At 36.8% G+C, this 21,559-nt stretch overlaps 1 protein-coding gene across 16 annotated transcripts in view; it reads right to left on the reverse strand.

The window, feature by feature from the left end:
• Nucleotides 1–21,559, reverse strand: part of NEK10 (NIMA related kinase 10) — a 233,913-nt gene that overhangs the window by 157,988 nt on the left and 54,366 nt on the right. For all 16 annotated transcript variants that reach the window (XR_013361388.1, XM_077865476.1, XM_077865473.1 and 13 more), the window contains 11 exons: nucleotides 19,512–19,736; nucleotides 16,063–16,202; nucleotides 14,705–14,766; nucleotides 12,833–12,910; nucleotides 10,956–11,020; nucleotides 9,478–9,580; nucleotides 9,256–9,384; nucleotides 8,584–8,721; nucleotides 5,632–5,677; nucleotides 3,146–3,267; nucleotides 2,906–3,008 (listed from right to left, as the gene is read on the reverse strand). Coding sequence is in view for 15 of the 16 variants with exons in the window: in XM_077865476.1 (XP_077721602.1) it covers nucleotides 2,906–3,008; nucleotides 3,146–3,267; nucleotides 5,632–5,677; nucleotides 8,584–8,721; nucleotides 9,256–9,384; nucleotides 9,478–9,580; nucleotides 10,956–11,020; nucleotides 12,833–12,910; nucleotides 14,705–14,766; nucleotides 16,063–16,202; nucleotides 19,512–19,736 (1,211 nt within the window). In the remaining variant the exon portion in view is untranslated. The remainder of the gene's footprint in view (nucleotides 1–2,905; nucleotides 3,009–3,145; nucleotides 3,268–5,631; nucleotides 5,678–8,583; nucleotides 8,722–9,255; nucleotides 9,385–9,477; nucleotides 9,581–10,955; nucleotides 11,021–12,832; nucleotides 12,911–14,704; nucleotides 14,767–16,062; nucleotides 16,203–19,511; nucleotides 19,737–21,559) is intronic.

Here is a 21,559-nt window from a genome sequence, read left to right on the forward strand (position 1 = left end):
ACGACTTTCATCTGAGAACACTACACCCACCCAATAGAATACAAGGGTCCCCTAAAAATATTTTGTGACATGCAAACATCCAAAAATTATAAGAACATTCTTTTTTAGGAAAGTACTGGGAGATACACTTCAGCACAACCGGAGAGTTTAAGAAAAAAAAAAGTGTGTAAGTGATGAATCACTAAATTCTACACCTGAAACTAATATTACACTGTATGTTAACTAACTGGAATTTAAATGAAAACATGAAAGGAAAAAAGGAAATGGAAGGAAGGAAGGAAGGAAGGAAGGAAGGAAGGAAGGAAGGAAGGAAGGAAGGGAGGAAGGAAGGAAGGAAGGAAAAAGAGATGAAAAAACACAGGATGTAAGAAAGACTCCAATTAGAAAAGAAGCAAATATAAGTTCCAGGATAATGGAGTAGACCTAAATTCAAATCCTGTTCTACACAGCAGCAAGCAGCTACTGGAATTGGGTGTCCAGGAAAACAATTGAGAGTAACTGCCATGTTTGACCACATGGAAATAGTACAGAGAGGGCTTTTATAATCTTTTTGCAAGACTTGAGAAGAAGAAATAATATGTACATAGAAAACTAAGAAAACAAACAAAAAAGAAGGCAATTACTAACTCCAAGAAAAACAGAAAGGTCTATGAGAAAGGAAAGATGATCAACATTAAACAATAATTATACAGTAATAATAATGTAAACATTGAATACTGACTTAACCCCAAATTGTACAATAACTATGTTGGCAGGATGGTAAATGAGAAATAAGAAAAAATAAGAAAATTAGGGATCCCTGGGTGGCGCAGCGGTTTGGCGCCTGCCTTTGGCCCGGGGCGCGATCCTGGAGACCCGGGATCGAATCCCACATCGGGCTCCCGGTGCATGGAGCCTGCTTCTCCCTCTGCCTGTGTCTCTGCCTCTCTCTCTCTGTAACTATCATTCATAAATAAATAAATAAATAAATAAATAAATAAATAAATAAGAAAAAATAAGAAAATTAAATCCTCTACTATCACAATGGAAAATCAAATGCCAGAAGAAGCTAAGGAGAATTAAAAGTGGTCATTTTAGGAAAATAGAGAACTGGGGATTACAAAGAAGTAAGTGTCTCTTTATAAGATTTTTAGCACTATTTTATTTTGTAAGCTATTTTGATGTACAGTACTTATTACAGAAAATATAAAAACTAATAAGGTTAGATAGAAATCAAACTACTACAACAAAAGATTAACCCCAATGTATTGAAATGTAACCAAAGGAAATGATCACAGCTGATCTTAGTAAGAAAATAAAAGTCAGGGCTGGCTATTACTCAGAAACATGACCTGAATAGCCATCAAAAGCATTATATGCCAATATAAAACAAAACAAATCTATTCAATCATATGTAATAATATATAGGTTTAATAAATTTGACTTCTAATAATTCGTTTGAATTTATAAATAAAAATATCTACAGGTGTATAAATGAGAAAAATTCTTAAGGAAACATAAGTCTAATTTATAAAAAGAAAAAAACAAAGTTTCTGGCAAAGTTATAATTAACTTCAAATGATTAAGCAAATCTGTGTCCAAGGTAAAGATTCACAATTACTTGGTTTTATATTATATTTCAGAAAGCACTAGCCTGGAAATATTTCCAAGTAACTTTGTATTGGAAGTTATCTATAGAGTTTCTTTTGGCGTTGCTTTTTTATATTTTAATCTAATATAGGATGCTCTTAGAAAAATCTGGACATTAAATCTAATTGTTGTTACTAAAGACGTGTGGTTATGGTAAAGGTGCACGTTTGGAATAACCCTTATGAAGAGTTAGATTCTACTAAGAGAAAGCAGCTTTAAAATGTTATCCTGTGTCTCTCACATCCATAACATTTAGGGAAGTGGTCTCCAAAGCTAAGTGCCTAAGGCAATCCACAAGGGGGCAGGAAAAAATATTGAAACTTCTTTTTTTTTTTTTTTTTAATATTGAAACTTCTATTTTTACTTCTTAGTGCACCCCTTTATATCTTATTTGTAGACTTAATATACTTTATATCAAATAATTATACAGCGATATAATTATAGAATTTATAAATAAGCATATATACATTGGCATTATATTACAAAAATTGTTTTACTGATGGAATGTCATAAGCAAAAAATATTTAGAGACCACTAATTTAGATATGCATATCCTTACTTATAGTTAGTGCATGATTAATAGTCCATGAGAGTAACATAAGTGTTCATAAGTAAAGAAGAGTAGGATAATATAAGTCATCAGTCTAGGCTAAAAAGCTAATTTTAAGTTATATTGAGAATTATACAATTGTGGGGGAAAAAATTAACCTCCTCACTTGTAAAATTTATCCAACATTAGGCCTACCTGCTTCAGCTGAAAATATTTTGATAAAAACTGATGCTGAAATATACAAATGCCTTGATTTTTCATAGCCCTTCATATGTACACTTGTCACTCATATGGCACAGGCTATATTAAAATAGTTCAAAACAATGTGCTCACATGGTGGTCATAAAAGCTTTTGCTGATGAAGTAGTGTTCTATAGAGAGAAAAATATCTAGCAACCACTGAATTGGGAATTAAATACTCAAGCATCCTAACAGTACTTTATTCTCTCATATGGGCAAAACACAACTCTATCAAGAACTGTACTTGTCACTGTCCAATACAGGAGCCACTAGTCACACAGGGACATTTACTTAACTAAAATTTGATAGAATTTAAGATTCACATCCTCAGTCACACTAGCCCCATTTCAAGTGCCCAATAGCCACATACTGGACAGTGCAGATAGAGAACATTTCCTTAAATACAGAAACTTCTATTGAACAACTCTGCTCTTGAATAATATTCAAGAATTCCTAAATTAAAAATTTTAAGATTCTTATACTTACTAACTGTTACTTTGTCCTTATCCCCCAACATAATGTTGTTTGGTGTCAGATCTCTATGAACAATCCTCTTCTCCTTGTGTAAGTACCGAAGAGCTAAGCACAGCTTGAAATAGCAAATAAAAAACAAATTTTATTTCCCCCAGTATATATATCACCACTGATGACTACTACACACATCTCTAAGAAATCAGCTCAGAAATTTACTGTTTGGTAAAAAAGTTAATGAAAACAAAAGTGTACCTGTATAAATATTTTCCATAGTCTTTCTTCAATAAAATGATGCTGCTTTTCCTTCAAAGAACTGAAATGCTCTCCAAGAGGGACCCCTTCTATAAGCTCCATAACTATATACAACCTATCATCTGTAAGAAAACAAGGAAGAGATAATAGAAATTTAAATTCAATATATTTAGGGGAAAAAAAACTTATGAATTGGAATCTAAGCTACCCAACGTGTACAGATCACAGTACTGAAGATTTAGAGTCATGCTAAGATATGGATCCACTTAGTCCTGGAGACAGCGGAGGTGAGGGGCCCTTGGGGCTCCTGGAGCCCAACAACAGTCTCTTTTGACTGTGGACAAACTCTTAGCATAAGTTTACTCTGACAAATATCATCATTTTCTATGTATACAAAGATGTGGAATAGTTGTGAGGCGCCAAGGAGAACAAGTAAATGATGCCAAGTCATGGAGCATTTCTGGAAGAACATGTAAACCCACCTTTCCTCTCCATAGTTTAAAATTTACCCTTAAATCACATCAGAAATTCAGAAAATTGCATTTTAAACTATTGTTTTATAGTCATATAGATATACCTCCAGAATTTTATAATGGAATCACACCATGGTCTTGCAATGGCATAGCTGAAAAGACAACCCACAACAGAAACTTCTGTAATGGTCCTCCAGAGCAGAGAAAGCTGGGCTTCTTACTGGTTTTATCTCATGGATACTGGGAATCTCATAACTGATTGCATTCATCTTTTTGCTTTGGATGTCAAGAAACAAAGTAAATGCTACTTTCTCTTCCAAAACCAATATGAAATTAGTAACAATGGCATGTGATATGTATCCTCTGTAATGTTTTGAATGTATATAAAACATGTATGTACACGATACTCACAAAAATGAAAACATGCTATACATGTTCTGCCGCTTAATACTTTTTCATTCAACAGCCTGACGTAACACCATACAGAGGTTCATGCCATTCTTTCTGTTGGCAGCATAGTATCCCACAACACGGATGGATCATTTTTTTAAAAGGTTTTATTTATTTATTTATTCATGAGAGACACAGAGAGACAGAGAGAGAGAGAAGCAGGCTCCATGCGGGGAGCCTGATGTGGGACTCGATCTCAGGTCTCCGGATCACGCCGTGGGCCAAAGGCAGCACTAAACCGCTGAGCCACCCAGGCTGCCCAGATCATTATTAATTCTCCTAAAGACATACATTTATATTGTTTTTAATTTTTCATTATCCCAAGAAATAATCAGTGTATTACTAATCTTACCCCTAGTTTAATTTTTTCCTTTCTTATATTGATTTTTCTTTTTTGATTGAATCATAATTAATATACTGTATTATATTAATTTCAGGTGTTCAATATAGTGACTTAACAATTCTATACAGTACTCAGTGCTCATCACAATAAGTGTACTCTTAATCCCTTTCACCTGCTTCACTCATCCTCATCCTTTAGTTTTTAATCCATTTTTTATTTTCTCAACTTTTTTTCCCTTTTTTATATAACTTCCTAATCTATTTTATCATATTTTATGTATTTTTAAGCCACTTCCAATTATTTTTGGAGGATGTCAGGTTGTAAAAGTTTTGTTTTTAAATTTGCATAAAGTTGTGTCACTTCAGTAAGTGCAAGTCAGAAGCCAATCCTGATCTCTAATGGGACAAGCACTAAACTATAAGAAATTATTCTAATATTAAGAATTCTAATATCAAGGAGGCAGGATTTACTGGACAGTTTCAGAACTGGGTACCTTTGAATTACCTGGGGGAAGGGAGATGGGTAAAAATCATAAAATGCCACTTATAAAGAGGTAATGAGGAAGCCCCAACCATTGCCTTGTACTTCCTTAAATCTTCCTCTAAATGATTTACTTTTAAACTTCATATGTGATGCACATCATTAGGGTTTATCAATACTTTTATTGTTTCAGTCAAAGGTCCTTTATTGTTTTAAACATGTGACTGAGTTTGGCTTTATCTCAACCTTTTGATTCAATAGTCCATTGTCCTTGCACAAAGAGGGCTTGCCCACAGAATCAGTCATGGCTTCATCGCCACCTTGTGGTAATTACCTAAACTTCAGGTAAAGAAATCTCAAAGATAAAGCCACTCTCCATTTATTTGGGGAGTGAAAAATGTCGTCTGAGTCACCGAAAACAATTTTGTCTTAAGCCATTATCCTTTAGTTTGCTGCTCTCCTGATCCTAACGGTTTTGTGTTTGTGTAAGATGAAAGTTATAATAATTTTGCTTTGTTCATGTAGTGTCTTTCATAAGTACTTTATAACTGTCTGTAGGTCACTGATTATATCACTGTTTCACTGACCAAAAAAAATGATGTACAAGATCCTCCACAAATAAAGGAAAAAATTGAAAAAAAAAAGAAAAGAATTAAGTTTATTTTATGACATTCTAATATAAAAATATGCACTATAGATATTTTTCCTTAATTAGAAATTTCATGAAAACTCATACTTACTTTCTAGAAATGTTTTGTAATAGCGTACAACATTGGGATGATAGAGCTACAAGAAAATAAATAACAAACATTACATTACCTCAAAATATAAACTTGCAGTCACAATTTAGTTGGACTTCATATTTGAAACCAATATAGAAATTATTATATTCATATTTATCTATAAAATTAAGCATTTCAAGATATCATTTAATTGAGATTTCAGATTCTTATCATGATTCTTATTATTGCTACTTACAAAACTAATCTGAAAATAGCAATCTCCCATATACCCTTATCAATTAAAATTTAAAACTGTACTTTATCACCTAATTTAACTAAAATAGAGAACTGTAGAACTCAAAGTAACCTGAAGAATTCATTTAGCATTCCTCATCCCAACTACACTACATTGCAAAGAGAAGAAAACTGCAATGAAATAATTTATGTTGAATATGTCTATCATTGCCTCTTGCCACTCCCTATCACTTATTCATATATACTGTCTCTGTCTATTCAGACTTTGTGTTTTTTATATTCTCCAAAATGGTTAGTATGAAATTGAAAAAAATCTAAGAGTTACTAACTCCATTTACATTATAATAGTAGGCAAGGACTCTCTTCTTGGCCAAACTTTAGTCAGGCTTCTGGAGCCTTCTTCTTGACTAGGCCTCATTCTTGGCCTGCCTGGTTTTATTAAGAATCCTGCCAAGCCAGTTTAGCAAGAATCTCCCTGTCTTGATATCCAATCAAGTTCCTCATCACTCTATCTTTGATGGTTAATGGAAGTCCTTCTGAGTAAATTTCCATCTAGGCACTGCCTCACCTGGCCTGTTGGTTGTAAATTTCTAGCTATTGTTATTGTCTTTGGAGCTGAGTTCAATCTCTCTCCCCTGTTGTAATAGTTTGACTCCTATTGCAGTAGTCTTGAATGAAGTCTTCCTTGCCAGGTTTAGGAAGAAGAGTTCAGTATAATTTCCCTTTGACTTTAAGTTTACCTCAGGATATGACACAAAAATTCTACTTTTTCAAAACTTTCCTTTTCTACAAGAATACTAAAAATTTTTAGTTGCTTATGTATAATTTAAGTTTCCAGGCAAGTTGAAATTTATTCTATCTCAGAATAGTTGACATTACATTTATAAATGGCTTGCATCTCTTTCTGGTCTCTTTTCCTGCCTTTTTGAAGAGGAGTCTGGTAACTGTCTACTAAAAACCTCTCCTTTTATTCCTCTATCGAATTGAGTTTGGGTGGAACATGGTTCCTGGTCAGAGATTACATCTCTCAGATTCTCTTGCAGCCCAAGAGGGACTATCACTAAGTTCTTACCAAGGGAATGTAAGGGGAAACATGTCTGCTTCTATGTCTGAGTCCTAAACATTGGGAACAACTCCCCACCATGCTTTAGTTTTTCCTATCTTGTATATAAACATGCCTGTGGCAGTTTCAACCATGTGGACAAAGATAATGGCCTAGGAGGTAGCAGGGCAGTAAGAGAAAAAGAACCTACATTCCCAAATGACTGTAAGGAACAGAGAACAATACCATCTTGGTCCACTCGTTCTAGGATTATTACATGAAAGAGAAATAGCTCATTGCCTTGTGAGGCCTCTTGTTTAAGCCAATGTATTTTGGAACTTCTTTCTTACTGCAGCTTAGTCTTATTCTTAATAAACACACTCTCCTTTTCTAGTTCCATTTCTGCCACCTCTGTCTGTCGTCACCTCCTCCTTTTAGACCTCTCAGCCTCATCACCCTTTCCAATGGTTCAGTCCTCTCGTAAGAAAGCAATTACAATTTTGGGTTATCTCAAAGTCCAAATACAAACCTTTTATATGTCCCCACCCTGATAGTTTCTTTTCTTAGGAAATGTGCTAAGACAAGTCCTACCTCATCAATTATCAAGTGGCCAGCAGATTTTAAACACTATGGGACCAGGTAAGCAACAGAATCATATTGTGGACTTAGCTTACTGGCCAGGACTATATCCAGATCAGAGTTCAGATGAAGATACTAGGTCAGCTTGCAGCAAAAGCCATGCTCTAGCCTTGTGCTATAGTGAAACAGCACACTGCTAAAGATTAGATTTTCCTAAGCATGAGCAAACACTAACTTACTAAAGTCCAATCTCTTAATATATATGAAATCAACTATAAAATAAGCTATTAATGATAGTATTCACTGCAATTTCTGAATTAGAATAGAACTATTGATTTCAATGAATAAAGATTGTCATATTTATTTGGTGATCTTTATGTCCCAGCACAGATGCTATGCAAATTTAACTCGTGGAGAACAAAAAGCAGTGAAGCTGTTAGCTCTCCACAGGAGTTACAAATGAACAATATCCACAATGAATGTATAAGTAAAGAAAACTGAAAAAGAAACCCATGTATTCTTGGATCACAAAATCTAATCTCACTTTTCTTCTGACATGTTTATTCTTTCTCTCCAAACAAACCTTCATAATGATAGTTTATTAAGTTGTTATGTTAGGTTTGAATATTCTTCTCATGCCAATAAATAATAAACCCATCTTGAAAATCTACTTTTAGATTTAATAAGCTTTATGTGAGGAATGTTAACAGCATGGTTCCACTTGACACAAGTCAAAGAACCCTTAGTCAAATGCTTATGCATGTAACAAGTAACCATATATTCTACAATACAATGAGACAGAAATGGATATGCATGCAATGACAAAAGGAGGATGTTTCTTATGTGCAGCACTCTGCTGTAAACCCAATCATTCTCACCCCAAACATTGATATAAAACTCCAAAAGTCTTTCTACAGTTCAATGTCAAGCCTTAGGAAAAATATCTAACTAAAATATTACCAACTCAATACCAATTATTGTAAACAGAACCAGTTCTTAAAAAACAGCATGGACAAGAGTAGCACAAAAACTCTACTTTCTTTCAATGACACTTAGTTAAGGAACATATCCTCATAAATAAGAAAAGCATTTACCTGCTCTTTAATTATGGTTAATTCAGAAACAATATTCTTTACACTGCTGTCTCGGTCTTTTTTATCCTTTCCAAATGCTGGGTTATGTAAATTAACCTCTTTCATTGCTAAAAGATTTTGACCACTGCGTTTTCTAACCTAAAATAAGACCAAAAAATAAAATAATAATAAATAATAATAATAATGGGGTGGGTGTAGAAAGTAGGAAAAAAAGAGATCAATGAATAAGTCCCATGATTAAAACAAGTAATCTAAATAATCTACACAAGTAACATAACTTTTAAAATTTTGTCTGTATGTATGCTAAGCTCAGCTAAAAAACTGGTATCTCCTGGGTCAGTCTGTACTATTTGGTAGGATTTTACTGGGCATATATAGAAAACTCTGGTATGAATGTTTAGAGAAAATGTCATGCACTGGGGCAAGCCATTTTGTCTATTTTTTGTAAACATTAACAATGGCTTTTGTCTTCAAAGATCAGTGACCAATTTCTAGAGCTCAGAGCTGAGATAACATCAGTACCGCTATATGACGGGCAAAAAAAAAAATCATTCTAATTTGTATCTCTTTTTCAATAATGAAGGCTCTAGTCCAGTTGCATGGGTATGTACAAGTAGGATATCTGGTTTGCTTTAGAATGTCAGAAATATTGTTCTCCAAGGGCAAAGTCACCTTGTAGACACAGCCAAAAGCTCCACTTCCAAGATGATCCAAAATTGCATAGTTGCCTATGTATTTCGAAGGAGCTTTATTTTGATTAATGCTTTCAAGATTTTCAGCAATTTGCTTCAGTTCATCCTCCTTAAAAAAAAAAAAAATGGAAATGGGCACTATGATAATTTCCATTCTTGACCATATACCAGCCTGCCCAAATATTTAAAACTCAGGACTTACCACTAACAAATTCAACTTTGATACCAATTCTTCATAGGCACTGATATCACGAACATAATGTCCTATATCAATGAAGATTTCAAACAAGTCGGTGGGGAAAAGTCTGCAGGGAAAACATGCACACATACACTTCATGTAGGTCTTGGTAACTGTTGCTCATTCCTTCCCTTTGGGATTTAGCTCACTCAGATTAATTACATTAAACAAACTTAACTTCTTTAGGTTATCAACAAAGTGGGAGCAGATAGTACTCACCAGCTTACCTCACAAAAATGAACTAGAACTACAGTTCTTAAGGAATAATGAAAAGCAACCAGAGAGGAAAGTTTCTAGAGATGTGGTGTACAACATTGTGCTTACAGATGACAATATTGTGCTGTCCAGTAAAAAAAAAAAAAAAAAAAAAAATTTAAGAGGGCAGATCTCATGTTATGATACAGAATATACAGATTTTATTTGTAAAATATTTGGAGGTACAGGCATAAATATTTTGGAAAGGAATGTTTATGGGGTGTTTATGGAGTGTGGAACACTTTCATAAATGCCATTTGATTTGGTCCTCATATTAACCCTGGGAGGTAAATACTAACCCCACTTTTAAATGTTTTATGAAAATAAAATAAAAATACAGGTAAATGAAAAAAATGGAGAGATTTATGCAGCATTTCCAGGGTACTGATTTCAAGGGCTTAGTAAAATCATTAAGTCCACAAAAATGGTTTAGGGCCTTGAAATAAAACCTCATAATAATTATACTTCTTTTCCTTCCCTCAAATTCAAGCATCATTTGTAAATAAGGTAATAACATAAAATGCTCCAAAGCTTCTGAACAAAACACATTTTATTAACTCAAGTTCTTATTTCAATTCTACCTTATATCAGTAGAATTCTAGTAAGAACCTGAGTCTATGATTTTGGCCAGCCTGGCCAACCCAATGGCATGCAGACCACACATGTAGATACCTAGTGTTTGCCTCCCAAGGGGCCAATTTTTCTGTCACGATCACCAGCACAGCCTCCTGATCCAAGAACACCTAGCCTTTTCCCCTTCAAATGAGCTCCCATCCCATGAAAGATACCCTGGCAAACACTGCTTTTTCTATTAAGAGGAAATGGCTAGACCAACTTTGGAATTCCTGAATGCATAAGACCAAGCACTTATTTTGATATCATTCATTTAAAATGTTAATGTCCAAAAGAAAAAAAAAAGGAAAATTAAAAACCATAGTAGTCACAGTGACTAAGGAGAGTTGTATTGATTGATAAAGTGACTCATTCTCTTTCTTCATCATTTAATTCACTCTCAGTGTTAAGATATCACTAGGGTAAGTCATTGCTATCTGTGGATTCTAAGAAATCTGAAAACACATGCTTTGCATACTGATTTATTCTTCTCTTATTGTTTTCATCTAAATCAGGTATGTGAAAACAGTTCAGTCTCATGATTGCTGGTCACTTAAATTTCTCTAGGCTCGTACCTTTTAAAGAGTGGTCTGTTTCTTTCCATACTGAAGAGAAACCTCAAGGCTCTGAATGCATAACACTGGAAAATAAAAGGGTGAGTGATTCTCAAATGGTGGCTCAGCAAATTAAGACATTTCCAGGATAAAATTATCATGAACTAAGCATTAAAGTGACTGGCCTGCATGGTAGCCAAAGCTTATGACTAAAAACAAAAACCATCAATACCTGGAGTAAGTCTTGTATTTTTAAAAAGCATTTATGTTGTAAAATGCTAGGATGTTAGCCTGATTCCACTCAGGACTTGTCATTAATTCCTTTCTAGAAAGTACAAAATGAACACAGAGACCAGAAATAAAATTCCTACTCTGAGAAAACCAAACATCCAAAGATTTTCAGGAGCTCAAGGTTTATTTTGTTTCCAACTTGCTATGTACGCCTCAATATTTATATGGCTTGTACGACAAAATAAACACTTGAAATGATGACATATAAAAATAGCCACAGGCACACTGGACTCAAACTTGACAAATTGGTCTCTTGAGCAAAGAGTCTTAAGCATTCCCCAAATAGAACAATCTACAGTAACTCCCGAGAACACTCAGAAAGAGGCTTGTGAGACTCTACCAAAGAAAAATAAACGTCTAAATGTCTGACAGCTTGCAGTGCCAAGAAAAAAAACAGAGAGCTCCCAGCCTGCACTTGGGCCTGTAGATATGCCACCACTAGGGTGATCGGGGGCTACTGAACTCGGATCCAGAATCATTCCATAAAATTATGGTTTGAATATAGGAGGGTCACAGATAAAATTGCACAGAGAGGCAGGCAGATAACACAATGACATGAAAGAACTTGGTGGAAGGTAGTGGAGGCAGTGAAAAAGTTGAGGACAAAACTGCTCCTCAAAAACCATTTCAATATGAATTTTTAAAAACCCTCTACTGGCTTAACAAAATGCATCTGCAGGATGGATTTGACCTATTCTGCTGTCCAGCATCATATCATGTGTCTGTGGTGCACCAAAGAAATTAAGTCTCACATCAGTACATTGTCATGAGTAGCTCTCTAAAACCACTGCCTGCCAGCACACAGATAATACCCAAAAATCATTCTGGGTGACAGCTCTTCAATCGGGTTGGAGGTAAACATGGTTTCTTCCTTTTCTAAACGACTTAGGGGAAAAATATGAGCTCCACATACTGCAAAGGCTTACTTTAAATCTGATTTTAATCTGTCTAATATCTTCAGGGACACTGGCCCCCTGATGCCCACTCCCCAACAAAACAGCATGCAGGACTGCAATAATGTGCACCCTTCTTACCTGCGAGGCCTCATCTCCCTCTCCCAACCACACACACACACCCCAGCACTACTGAAAGGCCTACGCACACGCTAAGCTGCCAGGTTCTCACAGTTTCTCCATGGTATTCCTTCTGTGCAGAATGCCTTCCACCCTGCAGCAGAGGCCATGGCTCCCCAACGCATACCCCTTTATTGACTTGGCAAGGCTCTTCTCATCCCCCAAGATCCATTTTATAGGCTTTCCTTTGTAAAGATGAAATGTTACTGACTGTGGTCCATGCTTAAAAATGGAATATAATTTTCCTCTTATGGTTTTCTGATACATAAGCATTACTTGTTTTGAAAAAAATAGAACTTAATGATAAGAAAAGAAATACACAAATAAAATCACCTAATCCTCCCACCCAGAGAAGCCACTGTTAAGCCCTTTATACTGTTTTAACAGCATTTGTTTTCATGCGAGCCTCCCTCATTAGATATTTTTCCCTCCTGGTCAGTACAGAAACCAGCACTAAAAATTACAGATTATATTATCAAAGTTTCCCCAGATTTCAGTAACTTGATACTGAAGAACAATGGACGTGCTTATTACCTGTAATAGGTTGGTTTTTGCCGCATTCTTTTGCTTGTTTGGTAAAATTAATTTTGCTATTGTATATACACCATTTTCCTGGAAGAATAAAGGGCACATGTTACCTGTGACCAATGCCAATGCCATGGAGATACAGAAACACAAATAAGTGACTAAACAATCTCAAAAATTAATATTAGAGAAGAAATGTTAGCATAATTTTAGAATTTTGTGTAAGTTTACAGAATAGTAAATATATCAATGTAATACTTTTAAAGCACCAAGACTACAACCACAATCTTAAAATTTCAACTGTCTTTAAAGATGATACATAATAAAACATATCAATTTAAAGTAACTTAAATACTTCAACAAAGAGTAGAAGATAAAAAGGAACTGAGTAAAGGGATCCAAGTATCTTTATACATTGCATTTTAAATGTCTAATTATGAAATCTAATTTTTCCTGGTACAGTTTGGTAGCTAAGTAATACACATAGATAAATTATTGTATAAAAGAAACTAGAATAAATAAAAGAAACAAGAGTAATAGATGAAAAAAATGAATGTATGCATGGAAAGTCCAGAAAGTTATCCTTCTGGACTTACTCTAATACATACACAGCAGAATAAACAGCAAGTGGTAACTCATTGCTACTTTTCTATTACCTATTAAATATTTAATTTACTGAACTCTACTATATCTGGGCTTTTATATTATAACACTGAAGAACTTTACTTGCCTTCCTGCATTTATTCTTTAAGGCTATTCTATGAATCAGCTTTTAATTTCCCTGCTTTATATATGACAAAACCAAATCTCAGAGAGGCTAAGTTATTTTTCCAATGGCCGAGCCACCAGGTAATGATAGTAGAAAATGAACCTCAATCTGGCCAAGTCCAAATGCTCTACTCCACCACTATCTCTCTGATTTACTGAGCTTCCCTTCAGGCCTCTATTGATCAGTGATCTGATCTCTTATGACTTTTTATGTATTTATGTATTTTGAAATGGAAGCTGGATATATTCGTATGCTGCTTCCATATACTACTGTAGATGTAGTGGATTGATTAGTGAATTATGCTTTGTGAAACTGATTTGTTGGCAATATAGATTTTGTTGGTCTGTGTTTCAGTCACTTCTAGTGGAATAACCTGATGTACTCTTAATTCAAGTGACTGCTATCCTCAACTCATGGTATCCTATAGGCCCCAAATTAAAGCAATTCAAAATAGCTTTAAAAAAAAAAAAAAGATAAAACGAAGAAAAAAACAAACCCACACATAAAATAGAGGAGAAAGCAGATTAACCACAGGACAGTTCTTTCTAAGCCAAGTGAGGTAAAGGAAGGACAAGACTATATAAAATGGAATTCTAGGGACACCTGGCTGGCTCAGTTGTTAGAGCATGGGACTCCCAATCTCAGGGTTTTGAGTCTGAGCTCCATGTTGACTGTAGAGATTACTTAAAAATAAAACATTAGGGGCAGCCCGGGTGGCTCAGCGGTTTAGTGCCACCTTCAGCCCAGGGTGTGATCCTGGAGACCAGGGATCAAGTCCCACGTTAGGCTCCCTGCAAGGAGCCTGCTTCTCCCTCTGCCTGTGTCTCTGCCTCTCTCTCTCTCTGTGTGTGTGTGTGTGTGTGTGTCTCTCTTATGAATAAATAAATAAAATCTTTTTTAAAAATAAATAAATAAAAATAAAACATTAAAATTTTAAAAAAAAATAAAAAATAAAATGGAATTCTAGGACTTAGATAAGATGTATTAAAATATCTTAAAACCACAGCATGGGATCCCAAAAGCTGTGATCTGGGATTCAGAGTTTGCCCCAAGGTGGGGTCCATGAGCAGTGATGTGGTTTGCAGCTGGACCCCGGAGAAGAGCGTTCTCACCTGGACCACCTGGTGGGCATTGGTGTCGTTGAGCACCAGCTCGGTGAGGGCAGCACAGCAGGCTGGAAGGAAAATCACCAAATGATTGTGTCTGTCGTCACTGACTGCACTTTACACTGTTACATCAGTACTCTGGCTCCACAGGGAATCCTGTTAACAGAGTCACTCCTCAAAAAATGGCACCTTTCCCTCTAACACAGCTCTGGGGGACTTTCAATGGTATCTAACTCTGCTCTTCATGTGCATAAACACTCCACAGCAGCCTTTTATTGGGCGCTTACTGCGTACCTGGAGGCAGCTTCACTATAATCCCCAGTGCCCAGCCTGTGCCTGGCACTTAGCAGGTGCTCAATAAATACATCTACAATGGCTACATACCGGAGTACTTCAAATATAGGATCCAAGTTATCCCTTGTAATCAGAGGATGTACTATGATTATCAGTGTTACTGACGTTCACAGAGATTGATAGACTAGGCCATAGAACTTGGTAAGTGGAGGAAGCCAGAAGTCCAGCTGGTCTGCCAGATGTTAAATTGTTAAATCCCACACTCTGAGCATGACCCCTCCTGCCTCCTTACAACTACCATGGCAGCCTCTGGTGACGTTCTCTACTGAGCCACTTCTTGTCCAACCAGTAATATGCAGGATCCTCTAGCACAGAGCACCCATGCTACAGGCATTACATATATACTCCTATAGTTCTACCAGCCTGCCGTCCTGCCGGTCCACCCGGTGCCTCTCTGCTCCCCTCCTATGGCTGTTGCAGGGCATCCAGCTTGGTCAGCAGCACAAAAGCTCCACTTGTCCCCAAAAGCCAGATGCCTTTGCGTGAACCTTATTCAGGCGTGCCAAACTACCAAAAGCAGGTGCAGACATAGGCTCCTGCTTTGCTGTGGCAAGAGAGGCTCTGTCCTCCCTTAAGAGCTCACATGGAGTAAGAAGGTGCTCCCTTGCTCCCAGTGGGATGGACATGCGCGTTGTAGAATTTCCCTTAAGGAGGGTACCTGAGGTCTAGAAAATATAGGGACCGTGATTCTGGCCACAAAGTGAACTGAGTTCTCTAATCCAGTAATAGAGCTAATATTCTATTCTCTTTATATCTGACCCGTGTGCTGACTTCTAAATGTGTTCAAAATATAAAAGGGAGAGAGAGGATTGTGATATCACTCACCTGCAAGTCCAAGATGGGTATTGGGAAGTTTCAGGTATCTACATGGATTTAACTTCACATTTTTTAAAACTTATAAATTATGCCTACTTAATATTATCATACATACAGAATAACAAATTAGAAAATAATAAAATAATATGTTAAACAGTATCAAATACTAAAACATAATAATGTGATATAATTACCTGCTTGAAGAGAAAAAGTGTTTTCTTGTATTTCCCGGGGGCTTAAATCTTCTGACAAATGAAGCTGCTGGATTCTGCCCGCTGCGTTTGCACTGGACAGGCTGCCAATGGAAGAGCGATCGGAAACAAAATTTCTGTCTCTGAAAAAGGAAAGTTAATGCGCAATTTATCAATTTTCCTTCATGGTCAGTGCATTCTGGGTCCTGTTTAAGGACGGTTTGCCTCAGGGATCCCCAGGTGGCCCAGAGGTTTGGCGCCTGCCTTCAGCCCAGGGTGTGATCCTGGGGACCCAGGATCGAGGCCTATATCAGGGCCCCCGCATGGAGCCTGCTTCTCTCTCTGCCTGTGTCTCTGCCTCTCTCTCTCTCTCTCTGTGTCTCATGAATAAATAAATAAAATCTTAAAAAAAAAAAAAAAAAAGGTTTGCCTTCCCCAGGCCATGAAGTTTCCCCTATGTTATCTTTATTGTTTCACCTTCCAATCCACCTAGAATGGATTTCTGTGTGTAGTGTGAAGCAGCGGTCCTTTCCTTCCTTCTTCATTCCTGCCTTCCCTCCTGCTTCCTTTTATGGTTACGGAACTAACTCAGCACTATTTATTGAAAACTCTGTCATTTCCCCCCACTGTTCCACATGTCCACCATTGTTTTTTTTTTAAGATCTTATTTTTAAGTCATCTCTACACCCAATGTGGGGATAGAACCAACAACTCTGAGATCAAGAGTTGCATGCTCCATTGACTAAGCCAGTCAGGAGCGCCACCCCCCCGCCCCACCCCCTTCACTTTTGTTTTGGAACTCTTCCACAGCTACCAATTCACCCAACTACATTTCAGTATTCATCATTCTGAGTTTTCTTTTTCCAAGCAATTCCAATCTTACTTTATTTTGATAAAGGTCTTTTCTATCTATGATTTTTTTTTAATTCTTTTGCTTTATTCTCTAACCTAAGATATCAGTTATCCACAGGTTGAAAATTCATGGTCTCCTTCATTTTAAAATGGATATCATTCCTCTGTCTTTTTCCTCCACATTATGTATAAATTTTTCAAGCGTGCCCTTCCTTGTACTAATTCCAGTTTCTGTCTGGTGTGCTGATGAATGTCTTAGTTCTGCAGATTATTCAGTCCTTGCCTTTTTTCCTAGCTCTGCAATCTCTCTCCTCCCTGTTTTGTTATCCTAGCATCTCATCTTTAATCTCAGGTCATAAATGTCATGTTCTTTTTAACATCTTTGAAAAAATAAAGCACTTGTTTTTCTGTTTACTCAAGGTAACATCTTCCACAATAGCTTCTTTGTGTCTTTGTTTTTTCCCTTTTCTTTTATGTGGCTACTATATAACTTTTTCATTTATTTATTTTTTATGGCAGCAGCTCTATCTGGATTTTTTTGTGCCTAAATGTAACATAGATGGAGTCTCTTTGGCTTCCCTCCCATGTCATCTGGGCCCACTAGTGCCCTTCCTTCAGTTCACACTGGAAAGGTAATGAGCTAGGTCAAAGGATAGTCAAAATTGTTTACCTAATCTGTCAACCAAATTATGTTAAAACTCAAATTATAAAGAGCACTGCCCCTACTCAAGTAGTAGCCCTGCAGGAACTGCTCTGGAGCTTAGGTTTATAGGTGAATGGGCATGAAGAGGTTTCCTGGAAACTGCCTTGACAACAATCCCTGTTCCTACTTAAGCCAGCAGACAACCTGGCAATCTCCACCCCTTGTACCAGCTCCAGGCAGCCCAGGGGCAGGCACAAGTTCTGAAAGGATATTGTTTAGCCAGCTGGGGCAATAAATTCTCCCAGAGCACTGAGACATATTTAACGTAGAATAAGTGTTGACATATATCATTTTCCCAGGGAAGAATTTTCTAACGTTACACCATAGAAATGGATTGGCAAACTGACTCTTTAGATGTGAAAGAACTCGTCTCTCTCAAGGATCATTACATTGTGAGCAAAAGAGGAAAACTGGTGCCTTGTATTAAATATATGTGCTAAAACAGTAGGTTTTATCTCTGAAGTACTGCTTAACAATTGTAAAATTTAATGTTAACATCAAGAAAATAACTGCTCTCTAAAAGGGCAATTCATAGTTGTTGTAATAGGTGTATCGGCCACCAATAATACCCACCACTACCATCAGCATCAACATCAGCACCCTATAAATGAAAGCAAAAAATAAATAAATAAATAAAAACAAAAAAAATTGCTAAATGTTCAAGGAGCTAGCTTACTACACAACAGTACTAATGAAAGATTTATAATTTATCCTTTGGAGATTTTTATGTGATACCCATAAAATCAAGTAGGGGCACCTAGGTGGCTCAGTCAGTTAAGTGTCTGCCTTTGGCTCAGGTCATGATCTCCAGGTCCTGGGATCCAGCCCCACGTAGGGCTCCCTGCTCAGCAAGAAGTCTGCTTCTCCCTCTGCTCCTCCTCATGCTAATGCTCTCTCTCACTCTGCCCTCTCTCTCTCAAATAAATAAATAAAAATAAAAACCTTAAAAAAAAAAGTGGATTGTCAACAGCTTATATTTTTTCCTTTGTTTTGATAATGACAGAAATCATTAATAAAGCTACTGTCCATATTTCTATAGTCTGTTCTTATGCTTTGAAACACTCCCTCCCAGAAAATGAAGTTGATAACATACAGTTCCATAATAATTTTAGATACTAGAACTTTCCCATTGATGGTACCAGAAGATGTCTTTATCCATTGTTTCAATATATCTAATACATACTTATTGCAACATACTTCTAATAAATTTCAATTTGAATTATTTTAATAACCATTCCTTCTCCATATTCAAAGCTTTGAATGTCATTAGAATTTTATTTTTAAAAGAGAGAAGACAAGATGTTAACCCACCTTAAGAGCACTGCAATGAAAATTTAGAAAGGAAAGAAGAGCAACTGGTGGGCCAGGGTCAGCAACATGGCAATCATTTGATCAATAATATTTTCTCCTATTTTAACTAAGGATTATATATCTGTTCTTTAATTGCAAGTTTTGCTTTCTCTTTGTAGATGAATGACATATATTCAAATGCAGGCATTTTAGTAAAATAGTAAATTTAAAGTAAAATTACAAGTAAAATTATTATACTTGTTGGGATTACAATATGTATAGAGTGTGTCAAGAAAAAAGTTTAAGATAAATGTTTTCTTGTGGTTGTTGGGTCTTGTTCAATCTACATCTGCAAATGGACAGCCTTCTCTATTCCCAGCACTGTAATGGAGACTGGTGATACAAAGATAAATATTTCAGGGCTTCTATGAAACTTAAAAGATAAATGCCCTGTGTGTTTGTGACAAGTATAAATGATTGTCCATAACATGAAGGACCAAAGAGCAGAAGGAAGCAAGCGAATCGTGTGCCAAATCTGCCACTGAATGGCAGAGTCCCCAACCTTTAGTGACTAAGGTAAAATAGGCCACAGCCTCCTCTGACTCACCCTCGTAAAATATGAAGAAGCTGCTTGATGCCTCCCCAAATGCGAATTTCCACACTGGTCTCAGGGTCCTCACAAACTTGAACCAGAATCCAGACAACACTCCAGAGCAGCTTCAGGTGGTCAGAGTGGAGCAGACTGAGGAGGATGGGTATCCCCTCATAGAGCTTCACCTGCTCTTTCACCTGGGGTTCGGCACAAAGTAGGCGTAGTAACTCCGCAGTTAATCTTGAAGCGGATGGGAGGTGGGGTGAGGATGAGAATCACAGCACAGTGGGTTACGACTTTGCATTTAGACTAGAGCTATCATCACTGCAGCGCACTAACATTTTCTAAGTCACAGGTCAACATATGTTTTCTGTAAAGGGCTGGATCACAGTATAGCGTTTCAGGCTTTGGTAGCCATACAGTTTCTGTCACAACTACCCAACCAAGCCAACATATGCAAAAGCAGCCACAGATAACACATAAAAACAAATGGCATGGCTATGTGCCAATAAATCTTTATTTACAAAAACAGGCAGGGAGCCAAATATAGCCTGCAGATCATAGTTTGCTGACCACTGTTATGAGTTATAGCCTCACTATAAGCTCATTGGTCTGGTTAAAAACCTACTAACCAGCAAATAGATATCAAGTACACACAATGGCATCTGCATTGCGCTGATGACAAAAGAAATAATAGCTCTATCATATTCTTCAGAAACTTACTATGTAGTTAAAAAAAAAAAAAAAAAAACAAGATACTAATACAAAAAGCCAAAACCACTACAATGCAAGGAGATTAAATGCAATGTGCCTAGTGAATGTCTGGAGAGTAAATTAATGATACCATCAGACACGTAGGGCTCAGCAGACCTCTAAAACATTATGATGATGGACATCTCATAGAACCATCCTTAACCCTCCAGTCTTACATTCTAAACACTCTCTGGATAATGTCATCCATTCCCATGACTTCAAACACTCCCTCTATCCTGAGCCATGAGCTCAGCCCAGGCATCACTCTCAATCTCCAGAAATTCTGGCCACAGGCACTCACCCCAGTGGTTCTCAACTCAAAGTCATTATTCTCCTCCCCAGACTGGCTCTTCCTCTTATATCCCCAGTATTGATTCATGATACCACAGTCTTTCCAATTTTCCAATCCAGAAGACAGAATCATCCAAGATATTTCCTTTTTCTTTCCCAATCCACCACTGCCAACGAAGAATGTTCAGTGCCCCCCATTTTCCTAGGCAACTGCTGAGATTAATTCTCTTACAGGTCATGCAGTTGTAACCCCACTGCTCCTCCCATTCCAGTGATCCTTGATTGTATTCAAGACATAAGTGCCTCTGTCACTTGTCTTTCTTATCTTCTCATGCCCACATTGCTCCACAGTTCCTTCCCCCTGAGCCAATTTCCCATAGCTCCAATCCCTCCCAAACTTTTGTGCTCTGACATTCAGAATATATGTTCTTTAGCAAATAGTGTTCTTCACCTCCTTGAACTTTGTACACCAAACACCACTCCTTGCTCTAAGTGGATCTCATTGTGTGGCTATAATCCCCACTCCACTCAACCCCACACATTGCTATTAGAGTAATCTTCCCCTCAAATAAATCTGATCATGCTTAAAATCTTTCTGTAAGTCCCCATAATGCACATGAATAAAAACCACACTCTTATTTGGCATAAAAAAGCTCATTGTGACCTAGCTAAAAGCATCTTGTTGCTTCTTCTATAAAATATAGAAATTGCTAGGGTTATTGTGCACATCAAGTGAGTTGACACACAAAAATGCTTAAAGCAAGGCCTGGTATGTAGAGAAAGCCAGATTAAAAATTAGCTATACATTTAACTTATCACTAACTGTCTAACCTAGTTTTCTGGTACTTTCTCTCCTGCACTCTGATACAGCTATGCCCAACCATGCAGTTCCTCTAACACACGTTAGAGGTGTCTCCATGTGGAAGCATATTCTGTTTCCACTTTTTCTCTCCTTTTGCCCAAGTAACTCCCTCTTCCTTCAAGAAACTTGGCATGACTCCTAGCTCTGACTGGGAGCT

Source organism: Canis aureus, chromosome 22 (genome assembly GCF_053574225.1).
Source record: "Canis aureus isolate CA01 chromosome 22, VMU_Caureus_v.1.0, whole genome shotgun sequence".
NCBI lineage: Eukaryota > Metazoa > Chordata > Mammalia > Carnivora > Canidae > Canis > Canis aureus.